The sequence below is a fragment of the Piliocolobus tephrosceles genome, chromosome 9, assembly GCF_002776525.5.
Source record: "Piliocolobus tephrosceles isolate RC106 chromosome 9, ASM277652v3, whole genome shotgun sequence".
NCBI classification, from domain to species: Eukaryota; Metazoa; Chordata; class Mammalia; order Primates; family Cercopithecidae; genus Piliocolobus; species Piliocolobus tephrosceles.
In genome coordinates, this window is record NC_045442.1 from 45,081,280 (window position 1) to 45,093,605 (window position 12,326).

Genomic DNA, 12,326 nt, shown 5'->3' on the forward strand with positions numbered 1-12,326 from the left:
ATTTATTCTGACATTTCATTCATCATTTTTAGTTTTATCCATTCACCGACTCCTATTACTAAATATGTGCGCTATAATGGTGCTGGACACTGTTACATTGTTCATGACTCCTTTTCTTCTAAAATCTCACAATCTATCAATTACTTCAAGTTAAAAAAGTTTCTTAAGATATTTTTGAAGTAATCTGTTTGGGGTAGCCTAAGGTGCATTGAATTAATTGCTAAGGCTCATTCTAATGCAGTAAGACATTTTCCTGTGGATTAATTCAAGGTGGAAGAATGACTACAGCCAGCAGTCCTCATAATCCTCAGTGCACAGCTGACTTGGGTGCTCAGTACATCACCTGCACTCCTCATTATGCCAAAAAACACCAACGGTGACTTAGTTACGAGAAGTGGAATCAATCTTAGCAGTTGTATGATGTCATAGGGTTGTTGTGAAGGTTAGATTAGCTGATAAATGGAACATAGTAAGGGCTCAATAAATATCAATTACTATGTTGGTGTTATGGAAGAAGGCAACTAGCTGTGATGGGGGTCAATCTTCTGAACCAAATTTAAAATTGATATACTAAATACATTTGTTTGCTTTCATTAACTTTACTTCAAAAATGTACTTACAGAGAAATAGGCCTTTGACTAATGTCAGCAAAAGACCTATGGATTCTCAAAACATTTCTCTTCTTCACCTGTATTATAAGTTTTATTTAACACAAAATATACATTTTATTTAATACAAAATATTCATAGGAAGATATCTATGATTTTGAATTATAACCTCTGAGAATTATTGAAAGAAAATGTAGTCTTTTAGAGCTATTCATGGTATATAATTACATTAAATATACATATTGATTTATTTCAGTTTTTATGATGAACTGTTGGCCCATGGCATTTTGAGGCCTCTAACCTCACCTATTGAAGGAATGGTGATGAAAGAAGGAGATTGTAACTTTGTGGCACCTCAAGGAATTTCTTCAATTATTAAGCATTACTTGAAAGAATCAGGTGGGAGTAAGATTTTCTCTGCCTAAATTTTAAAATTAGCATTTAAAAACAAGTTACACACGTAGTTACATATTAATACTACACAGGAAGTTATAAAAATTAGGTGCTCTATTTGCTGATCAATAACTAGTCCTTCCTCAAAGTAATCATTGATAAGTTTCCAGTGTGTATTTCCAGAACAAGGTTTATGCATCTCTCTATTGAGCTACATGGCTATCTCTATTTTTCTATAATGTAGATATTATAGATGTGTATATATACACACATATATATTTCTTTATATTCTTTTAAAAATATACTCAAAGGGGATAATTTTACATAAATGATTCTATACCTTGTTTGACTCATATCTTGGATCTATTTTCATATCAGCAAATTTAGTGTAATCCATTTTCTTTAATGATTGTCTAGTATTTATGACATATGTATACCATCATTTATTTAACTATTAGCTTTCTGGTAAATATTAGGCTGTATGGGGTTGGAAGATTGTTTTGGTTTTTGCTAATACAAACATTGCTGCATGTCTACTGTTGACATGCTTTTGGAAGCATACCTTTATTTAGGATCAGTTCCTCACAGAAGAATAGCTATGCCAAACGATATGTGCATTTTTAACTTAGCTAGGTTGTGCTGTGTATTCATCTTAGAGAACATCTCACCAATAGTGATGAGAATGTTTCTTTCCCCACATCTGGGTATAATGGAAATTTTTAATTTTTGCCAGTGTAGTAGGTTAAATATTGGATCTCTTTGTGGTTTTATTTTGCATTTCTTTAATTACAAGTGAGTTTATGCATTTTTTTGTTTTATTAGCCAACTCTTTGCAGTTTTCTTCTGTGAATGTCTTATTCATAACCTTTGCCCATTTTCTATTAGGATTTTCATTTGTTCCTTACATGTTTTATGAGTGTTTTGAAAATGGACCTTTTAAAAAAGAAAATAGAATTTTTCTTGGATAATTGATGATTTTTTAAAAAAACAGAATGAAGCTTCTTGATGAATCATAATTCAGTTAAGTACCCGAGTCAAGATAACTGAGAAAGGATGTAGGCTAAGAATTTTTTTTATCAGCCATTTCCAGCATAATTACTGTTTTGGTCTTTATCATCAAATATTACTTATTGAGAACCTCAAGAATCCTTGATACTGGGCATCAGAGAGGTTAGTGAGATTGAATAAACAACATGAGAACATAATAAATACCATTCTGGCTTAAACTATTTCTCCATTTGAGATTCAGTATATGATGGTTTATTAGACTACTCCAGAGAAACAGAACCAATAGGGTATATATGTATGTGTGTGTGTGCATGCGTCTGTGTATGTGTGTATGGATAAAGAGAGAGATTTATTATAAGGAATTTGCTCACATAATTAAGGAGGCTGGTAAGTCCCAAGATCTGCAGGATGATTCAGCAAGGTAGACACCCAGGAAAGCTGGTGGTATGGTTCTAGTGCAAGGGCTGGCAGGCTCAAGACTCAGGAAGAGCCAGTGTTTCAGTTCTACTCTGAAGGCTGGAAAAAAGCTGATGAGCCAGTTCAAAGGCTTTCAGGCAGGAAGATTTCTCCTTTATGTGAAGGAGGATCAATGCGTTTGTCCTATTTAGGCCTTCAACTGATTGAATGAGGCCCACCTACATTAGGGAGGGCAATCTGCATTATTTGATCTACTGATAATAAATGTTAATCTCATCTAAAAACATGCTCAAGAAACACCCAGAATAATGTTTGACCAAATATGTAGGCACCCTATGGCCAAGTCAAGTTGACACATAAAATTGACCATCACAGATGGTGACACTATTGAACGTTTTATAGAATGTTACTATCAGCTTTATATATTGTGGCCATATCACTTTTAAAAATCTCATTTCCACCATGATTTTCCCTTGACCCAGGTTGAGTGAGTATACTTATTGAAATCATCAGGTACTTACTATCCGATATTCATGCATGCATGTGCAGGAGCTTAGAAAATGATATCCCAAAATGAAGCCCTCAGAAGTTGCTCTTTGACCTTCTCCGGCCCTCCTATCTCTGGCCTTCACTCATCCCTGAGGCTAGCTCTAGAAAACAGAATCTCTTTTCCCAAAGCAGGTCATAGAAATAAGAACTCCCTTTCCCCCCAAACCAGCCATAAAGCCTAAAACTTTCACTGTAGCTTTCCCCTGCCTTCCTTTGTAAAAACTGGTCATAAAGAAATTATCTGACCTACCATGTTTGATTGTAGCTCATAACAGTTCCAGAGAGGGTCATGACCCATAACCATAAAGAAAGAATGCTGCATAGAGAGGTCAAGAAGAATCTAGACAGACCTTGATGGGTTTCACCAGTTTGTTAGCCATAGATATAACCTTTTGTCCAATCATATTGCTGCACAGCTGTCCATACTTTGTTGAATCTAAGCAAAAAAAGTTGATTCCTGTATCTTTGGGTCTTCAGTCTGAAGGTTACAGTGTGCCAAGACCAGCTCGGTTGGGGAGACCCTAACAAGCAGCGCTAGAGGAATTAAAGACACATACACAGAAATATGGAGGTGTGAAGTGGGAAATCAGGGGTCTCACAGCCTTCAGAGCTGAGAGCCCCAAACAGAGATTTACCCACATGTTTATTAACAGCAAACCAGTCATTAGCATTGTTTCTATAGGTATCAAATTAACTAAAAGTATATCCCTTATGGGAAACGGAGGGATGGGCTGAATTAAAGGAATAGGTTGGGCTAGTTAACTGCAGCAGGAACATGCCCTTAAGGCATAAATCGCTCATGCTATTGTTTGTGGCTTAAGAATGCCCTAGAACTTAAAGTATAATAAAATAAATAAATGAATAAAACCTCACCAAAAAAAAAAAAAAAGAAAAGAATACCTTTAAGAGGTTTTCCGCCCTGGGCGGGCCAGGTGTTCCTTGCCTTCATTCTCATAAACCCACAACCTTCCAGCTTGGGCGTTAGGGCCATTAGGAACATGTTACAGTGCTGCAGAGATTTTGTTTATGGCCAGTGTTGGGGCCAGTTTATGGCCAGATTTTAAGGGGCTTGCTCCCACCACAGTGTCATGCAAAACTATGATTAAATAAATTTGTGGGCTTTTTCTCATATTAATATGCCTTTTGTCAGTTGATTTTTGTTGAACTTTCACCCCACACATGCAGACATACGTACATGCATACATACATACATACATATATCCTTTTGTTCAATAAACATTTATTGAATACTTACTATAATGCCAAACATTGTTCTAGGTACTAATGATACAAGAACCAATGTCCTTGCCTTCATGGAGTTGATGTCCTGGCAGAGAAACATCCTTGAATACATTGCGTCTGTCTCCTTATTTTGTTAGGTGTTTGGGAGAATACATATGTTTTAACTTCCAATTTTGCTTTTTAAGCTTTTGAGGAAGAGATTATTTTTAATTCCTTGTAGCTCACTCAGAGCCTAATAGTACCTTGTACCTAGTAGGTAGAGTGATATAAATGTTAAAAATTTATTTTACATCAAGTTCATGGTCTATTTAACTTGAGTTTATATAAATTTTTCTTTCCTTTTTTAATGTTATTTTTGTAATACTTCAAGATTCTTTTTCTCCTCTACCCCGATCTATTATTATAGGATTTGTTGGACTACCTATAATATTTTAAATTTTATATCACTTTTAAACATTCTTTAAGTCCATTTAAAGCTTTCTATTCTATAAATGGTCCACAAAAACATTTTGGTTTGTCCACACAGTAAGCTAAGACAGTCCTTGATATCAGAATGACCTGGATTCCAGTTAATGTCCTACCATCACTTTCTGTCCATGTAATATTAGGAGAGTTTAAAATCTGTACCTCAGTTATTTCACTGAAAAAAATGAGGGTAATGAAATGAAAAAATTAAGGTACTTACTACAGAATGTTGTAATGGAAGTTCTTACTATAAAGTGTTGTGAGGAATTAATGATATAATGCACTCAAATTCAAGCAAATAGTAAGCCAGTCACATAGTAATCTCTTGATAAATGTTAGTTTAAAAAATTTTCTACTTGAATGAAGCTGACCTTCACATATTCCTCCTTTAAGAAATCAAATTGCCAACTATTTTCAAAAATACTCTGTATTTTGGAATCTCGTTGCGTTTAAAACCCCACAATCTGATGGACCAACCAGTGGTCATTCAGATTGGGACCAGACTCCTGGGGAAATTATTTGTCTGGGATATGCCTACTCAGGCATGCTTTAGAATAGGTTCAAACCTTTAAACCAATATTTAACTAGACCAATTTCCCAGAAAAAATAGTAAAGGGTAAGAGAAATAGATACTTTATTCTTGAATTATGTTCTATTTTAATTTGTTGTCTGATGTGTTCACATTAACCTCATTGCAGATAAAACTGTATTTATTGGCATGAGTTTCACTGACTGCCTGCCTTCTCCATTAATACAATCTTCTTGAGTGAGTGAAACATGATTTTCTTTTGTTCTTTTTTTTTTTTTTTATAATAGTTGTCATTATGCTGGGATGGGAAATGACAATAGCAAAAGTGATTCTAGCTATCAGTTATTAAGTGCTAACTATTTATCTGACACTACCTTAGGTACTTTACGTATGTAATTTCTAATTCTCACAGTAAATTTTCAAGGGAGTTAATCATCATCCCTATTTATTAATGCAGAGAATGAGACTCAGGTACTTTGTCTAAGGTGGCTTGGCTAGTTGGTAACAGAACCGGAGCGCCCTTGCAATTAATCATGTTTTTTTTTCTATTAAGTCTCTCATGGAGGGCAATGAGAGGTGCTCATACTCTCCAATTTAACATCTATTTTGTAGAGCTTTCTCTTTCCTTACTGATTATGTTCCTACAGTAGGAAGATTGTACCCATCGCACCTGGTGCTACGTGTCAGTAGATACACGGTTCAATAGAACAACCTCATAGTTCCCTATGCCCCTAGTTTCCCTCTTTCATCAGTTAATTCCTGACATAGGGTGAAGTGGATATTAAAAAGTAATACCACCTTAGTTCTTTGTGCAACCTGGAAAATTGGTCACCTGATGGTTCCTGCATATGACATTTGGAAAATGATGGACCAGGTCCTTTTGCTTTTGAATAAGGTCCCATATTATTAAGTTATTCATAAAAAGATGAATTTAGCCTCCAGGACACAGAGTAAGAAGCTTTTATTTAGCTTTTTCTACCAACAGGGAGGACTGTTGCTGAATTTATTTGTTTTTATTTTATCATCTACCTAAAAAGGACATTGGCTAGCGATCCGATCTGGAAAGTCAACATGTGCAGTGTAACCTGTCAAAGTTGACAGGATCAATTTATTAGAAAAAATGGTTTAGGTGGCAGATGCCATTAGCTAGGATGGCTTCTATATGGTAATATTTACTTTTATTATTCTCTCTCTTTTTATTTTTGTGCCTATTTTCTTTCTAAAATTGATAGAGGGGAAGTGAGTCTGGGTGGTTCTGTCTCAAAATTTCTCCCAGCGGGTGATCTTGGCACTCATCCGTAGTGATGTCCTTTTTAGAGAAGCTAGAGGATGGCATGAAAACCAGGTTAAGCATTCTTATATTTACTTCAAGCTGTGTAGTCAGTTAGACATGGTTCACATCACTTCAGGTCCCATCTGAGCAGTTCTGACTGCTGCTCACTAAAACCTATTTGTGGGAAATCATAGGAGAAACATAAACTTGGATTTTCTCCTTAAAACGGAGGAAGGCCAGGGATAAAATTGCATAAATATATAACAGAAACACATTTGCCTTTGTAAAATGTTTAAACCTTCTTAGACTTCTGATATCTTTATAGCTATCTGAAGATCATTTTATTCTAATTAAATATTATGTGCTGGGGAAACAAGAGTCAATAAGAGACATGATCCTGGCCTCTGTTAATGTATAGTGGGAAGAAAAGACATTAAACTAATTATACAAACAAAGAAAAGATGCATGATAAATGTTAAGAAGAAAGAGTGAGAGCATTATGAGAGAGCTTACAATAAGAGGACCTAGACCAGTAGGTTTTAGAGGAGTGATGGGGGAGATATGTTAGGGAAAGCATCCCTGAAGAACTGATATTTTCATGGGTACCTGAAAGGTGAGCAAGAGGGAATTAGGCTGAGAGCTGAATGAGTTCATTCATTCAGCTGAGAGCTGAATGCAGTGGGCACATCAAATTGGAACTGTTCTGAAGTAGTAGGAGGAGGTTAGTGCATTCAAGGAATAAAAGGTCATTGTGACTGGAGGGTAGTGAGTGAGGGAGAAAGTGGTAAAAGATGATACTAAAGACTAAGGCAGGGCCAGATTATATAGGGCTTTGTAAGCATGTAAAGATTTTATACTCTAAGTGCAATGGGAAGCCATTGAAGGGTTTTGTGCAAGGGAGGGACATGGTCAAATTTACTAAGCTCAGAAGTAACTCTTGAGATAATTTATCTGTTTTAAAATTGAGTTTTCCAGAACTTACAGATTTAAACACATCGTCTTTATGAAAGTTATTAATTACTTTCACAAGGAAATGCCACTTTCCCAAAAACTTTGCTCTGAGCAGTTGGAAAGGAAACGTTTCTGGTTAATAAGAGAGGCTATACTATTTCCCCTACCTCTTGATAAATGCTACTTTTTGGGCGGTTTTGCCAGTGGTGTTTGATTTGGGCCTGTCCACCTACCCCAGTGGTTCTCATACTTTAGTGCGCATGATGACAAGACTAAGGGAACTTGTTAAACACAGATTGCTAGGCTCAATTCCTAGAGTTTCTTATTCTGTATGATTGGGTTGGGGCCCAGGAATGTGCATTTTCTAGTATATAGGTGCTGCTGGTCTGGGGTCCGTACTTAGAGAACCAGTGACATATATATATATACCTTGCAGAACACCTTGTGGCCATTGGGATACATTTTCAAGGCATTCATCTGGGGCATGAAGAATTTTCTAGAACTGTGAACTTAAGTCCCCTTAAACACACACTCATGCCAGCAACAACAACAGCATATTGTTCTTTTCAAAGGAATATTATGAGAAAACATAGAATCAGTTGACTTAGCTGAGGTCTGGGACAGGGCCACGGACTAAGTGAGGCAAGTAGGGTGAGACATCCTAAATAAATAAAAACAGAGTGAAGCAGAGCTACCCTTGTTGGAATAAAGAAGATGGTGGGTATGTGTTGAAAGTGCAGATTATTTGCACCTTTCCCAAGCAGGGGCCTTAGAAAAGCCCTCAGGCAAGATGGAGTACTGTTTACAAGCCTCTTGCTCTAATCTTTGAACAGAATGATACACACTGCCTTGAATAGAGATTGATCCCTTGGGCTATCTAGAACTATGTTTCTTCTAACATTTACATTTGATTTTTTAAAAATTGGAGTGCTTACTAGGGTGTAGCATTATTTAAGGGTCAATGAAAGAGATAAAGGTGTATGAGATCTGAAGACGTGACATGAAGGAGTCTTGAGTATTATTACATAGATAAGGTATAACTAAAGCATGCAGATATTTTGAATCAATGTCAAAATGAGTAGTAAAGCAGTGATGGTTGAAGAATATCGTAGAGAGGAAGGATCACACTGAGCTGGAGTGGCTACAGAAAGAAAGCTTTGGGATGAACTTTAGTTGGATTTTTAGTGACTGGGAACATGAGATTACCCAGGTAAAGATGAATAGGATCTGTCAGTGTGCTTTTTTCCTCCCTCATTACATCTTCATTTCTTTCTTTTTCTATACACAAAGCTGAATAAAAGTAGATTTACTTGTAAATCAAATTTTTTTGAAAACTGGAAGGTGAGTACTAGTTTACTAAGAAGACTTAATGACTTAATTGTACTTTCTTTCAGTTTATGGTTCATAATTCATTCTTTTTATTTTAATTTTTTTGAGACAGAGTCTTGTTGTGTTGCCTAGGCTGGAGGGTAGTGGTGCAATTTCAGCTCACTGCAACCTCTGCCTCCCAAGTTCAAGTGATTCTCGTGTCTCAGCCTCTTGAGTAGCGGGATTACAGGCGTGCACTACCACACCCAGCTAGTTTTTGTATTTTTAGTAGAGACAGGATTTCTCCATGTTGGTCAGGCTGGTCTCGAACTCCTCACCTCAAGCGATCCACCCACCTCAGCCTCCCAAAGTGCTGGGATTACAGGTGTGAGCCACCATGCCTGGCCTCATAATTCATTATTTTAAATAAATACATACCTAATAAATTCTATGCTATATATACTATATGCTATACATAGAAGCAAAACAGGTGTAATTTGTAGCTCATGGGGTTTACAGATTAAAAGGGGAGACAATATTAAAGAAATAATTGTTAAAATGTCCTTGTGTTAAGTGCTAACAAGGAAAATGTTACGGGAGGGTACTCTGGAGTATGTTTCTAAATTCTGATTCTTCTTAATGAAGACAAATGATTTATTGATGAGAACTTGCATTTCCCTTACAGAGAACTTTTTTCAGGTCCTTTAATAGGAAATATTAATTCCTTTAATAGGGAATATTGCTCTTCTTGTTTCATTGCTAACACACATGTTTACTGAAATGTATACTTGTTCTGCAAAAATGATGAGCTGTAGAGTCAAATGGGTATAGTTTTAAATCATGGCATGCTATTTCTCAATCTATTTCCTTATCTGTGAGATGAATTAGTATAATGTGTACCAAGCAGCTGGCATATAGTAGCTGCTTAATGAAAAGTAGCTATAGTTATTGTTTTTATTTTTATCATTAATTATAGTAGCAGTTTTTGATTCAGAGCAGGCACTGATAGGGAGGTCAAAGGATGCCAAGTAGGGATGAATTCCCACTAAATTAGAAAGATAGTAAAGGAAGAGAGTTTGAGTACTGTAGAAGACAGTCTTGGCCATTGTGTTCACTTGAATGGATTCAGTTTGTGACTACTCATATCCCCCTCATTCATATATGAAATTCTGATAATGGGGACATGATTTTGCTTTTGGAACAGGTGCAGAAGTATACTTCAGACATCGTGTGACACAGATCAATCTAAGAAATGACAAATGGGAAGTATCCAAACAGACAGGCTCCCCCGAGCAGTTTGATCTTATTGTACTCACAATGCCAGTTCCTCAGATTCTGCAGCTTCAAGGTGACATCACCAACTGTGAGTCTGTGTTTGCCATTTACCTGCCTCAGAGAATGAGATTTCTTTGATAAAGCATGGATTTGGTTTAACTTTCTTAGCAAAGGACAAGTGATAGACTATTGATTTGCCTGTCTTTAACACTGATACTTATGGCCCTCTTTGTAATGTTAGTCTAGGCCAAAATGAAACCCATAGGATTTTTTTTTAACTGGTTAAAAGTTGAACACTTTTCTTATTGCCCATGTCTTCAACAAGTCAGTATTATTGATGGATATGCAATGATTTCGCCTAAAGGAAGAGCAGTGTTTATGGCCATTTTTAAGCAACGGTTTTTATGTACAAGTGCTTGCTTGGATTGCCTCATTTCCTATGTTCTTGTTCTCTGGGTTGCTCTCTGAGTGTATTTACTTCTGTTTGAGGCAGTTGCCTAGCCCTTTTGTGAATGAGAGGCATGAGAAGGAATGGGTGAGAGGGGATGAGTAATTTATGCTGAAGAAGCTAAAATTATGCCAGAAGAGCCAAATTTTAATAAAGCAACTAAAATTCAAAGACAATTTTTATCCTTGCTAAGTCTTTGGATACTGCAATTGGTTTAGCATTATTCACTTTACCTTAGATAGTAACCTTTGTTTAATTTCTTTTGGATATAAAATGTGGTGGTAAAAGTGTGTACAGAGGGTCTGATTTCCTGTCTTTCCCCAAAGTAGACACTAACCTACAAATACCAATTTAGAAATGTCATTTACCTGCTTATATCTTTCCTAGTTGACAGCAGCTATTTACTCTCAGAAGTGGGAATAGGGGAGGTGGTATAGCTAAGATTTTCTTAGGTAGATACCTAAGATTTTCTTCATGATTCCTGAGGGTTCCTGGTGCACTGCCACCAGAAACTTGTGATAAATCCACAGACATCTTTTTCCTGCCACTTTGACTCAGCACAGATGAGATGTAACTCAGTGCAGGTGGGATGGCAGTGGTAGAATTTGCACTTCTACTGCCAGAAATGCTGGGGATAGTGGGAAGGAGAAGAGAGTACGCCAGTGGCCACATTGGAATTTCTACTATACGTGTGAACAACAGGAGACTTTGGGTTTATTCTAAGTCAACTCTGAGATCCAGAGGTGAACAGAACAACAGTGTCAGCAAAAGGCACATGTGAGGAGTCCAAAAGCTAAAATTCCTGTACTAAGTAGTAGGAAGGGATTCAGATATGAGAAACCAAAAAGGAATAAAGGTATTAAGTACTGGGGCAGGGAGGATACATTTCTCCAAGAAGTTGCACTTGCTCAGTTAGCTTTTGTTTCATCAGGCCAGTTTTCCTTACTGATACCGCAATCCTAGCTGAGAGTGTTCATTTTAATCACAGAAACTTAGAATTGAAGGGAGTCTTAGAGAGCATGTGGTCTCATCTTTTAGCCCTTGCGTGAGTCCTCTTTTATTAAATCACTTTATTGAGTATAACTGACATACGAAAAGCTGTATATACTGTATACAGTGTGATGAATTTGGAGATAAGTATACATTCTTAAAACCATTACCACCATGTATGGCATCAACATATCCACATCACCTCCAAAAGCTTTTTCCCCATTGTAAGTTATTTTTTTTCTTTTGTAATAAGAATGCTTAACATAGGCCAGGTGTGGTAGCTCATGCCTGTAATCCCAGCACTTTGGGAGGGCGAGGCAGGAGGGTTGCTTGAGCCCAGGTGTTCGAGACCAGCCTGGGAAATATATCAAGACCTCATCTCTACAAAAAAAAAGAAGAAGAAGAAGAAAGAAAAAAAAATGTAGCAAGGCATAGTGGCATGTGCCTGTAGTCCCAGCTACTCAAAAGGCTGAGGCGGGAAATTGCCTAAGCCTGGGAAGTCAAGGCTGCAGTAGGCCCTGATTGTGCCACTACACTCTAGCCTGGGTGACAGAGCAAGACCCTGTCTCAAAAAAAAAAAAAGAATATATAACATATTAGATGTACTATTTTAACAAAATTTTAAGTATACAATATTATATTATTAACTATAGACACTAGGCTATACAGTGGATCTCCAGGATTTATTTATCTTGCATAATTGAAACCTTGAAACTTTTGACTAAAGTGCCCTGTTTTTCCTTCCCCAACCCCCTGGAATAAGAATTATATAAAAAGCCCTAGCTGGCAACAATCTGGTGAGTACATTACCTTTAGAATAGATGTGCCCCATCAGTATCATTGTGCCTCTGCCCAAGACTTAAATTTCAA

At 36.7% G+C, this 12,326-nt stretch overlaps 1 protein-coding gene across 2 annotated transcripts in view; it reads left to right on the top strand.

Annotated features, from left to right (window-relative positions):
* RNLS (renalase, FAD dependent amine oxidase) overlaps positions 1–12,326 on the top strand; it is a 311,433-nt gene that overhangs the window by 1,967 nt on the left and 297,140 nt on the right. For both annotated transcript variants that reach the window (XM_023225196.1, XM_023225197.1), the window contains exons 2-4: positions 271–376; positions 865–1,007; positions 9,948–10,106. In XM_023225196.1, coding sequence (XP_023080964.1) covers positions 271–376; positions 865–1,007; positions 9,948–10,106 — 408 coding nt within the window. The remainder of the gene's footprint in view (positions 1–270; positions 377–864; positions 1,008–9,947; positions 10,107–12,326) is intronic.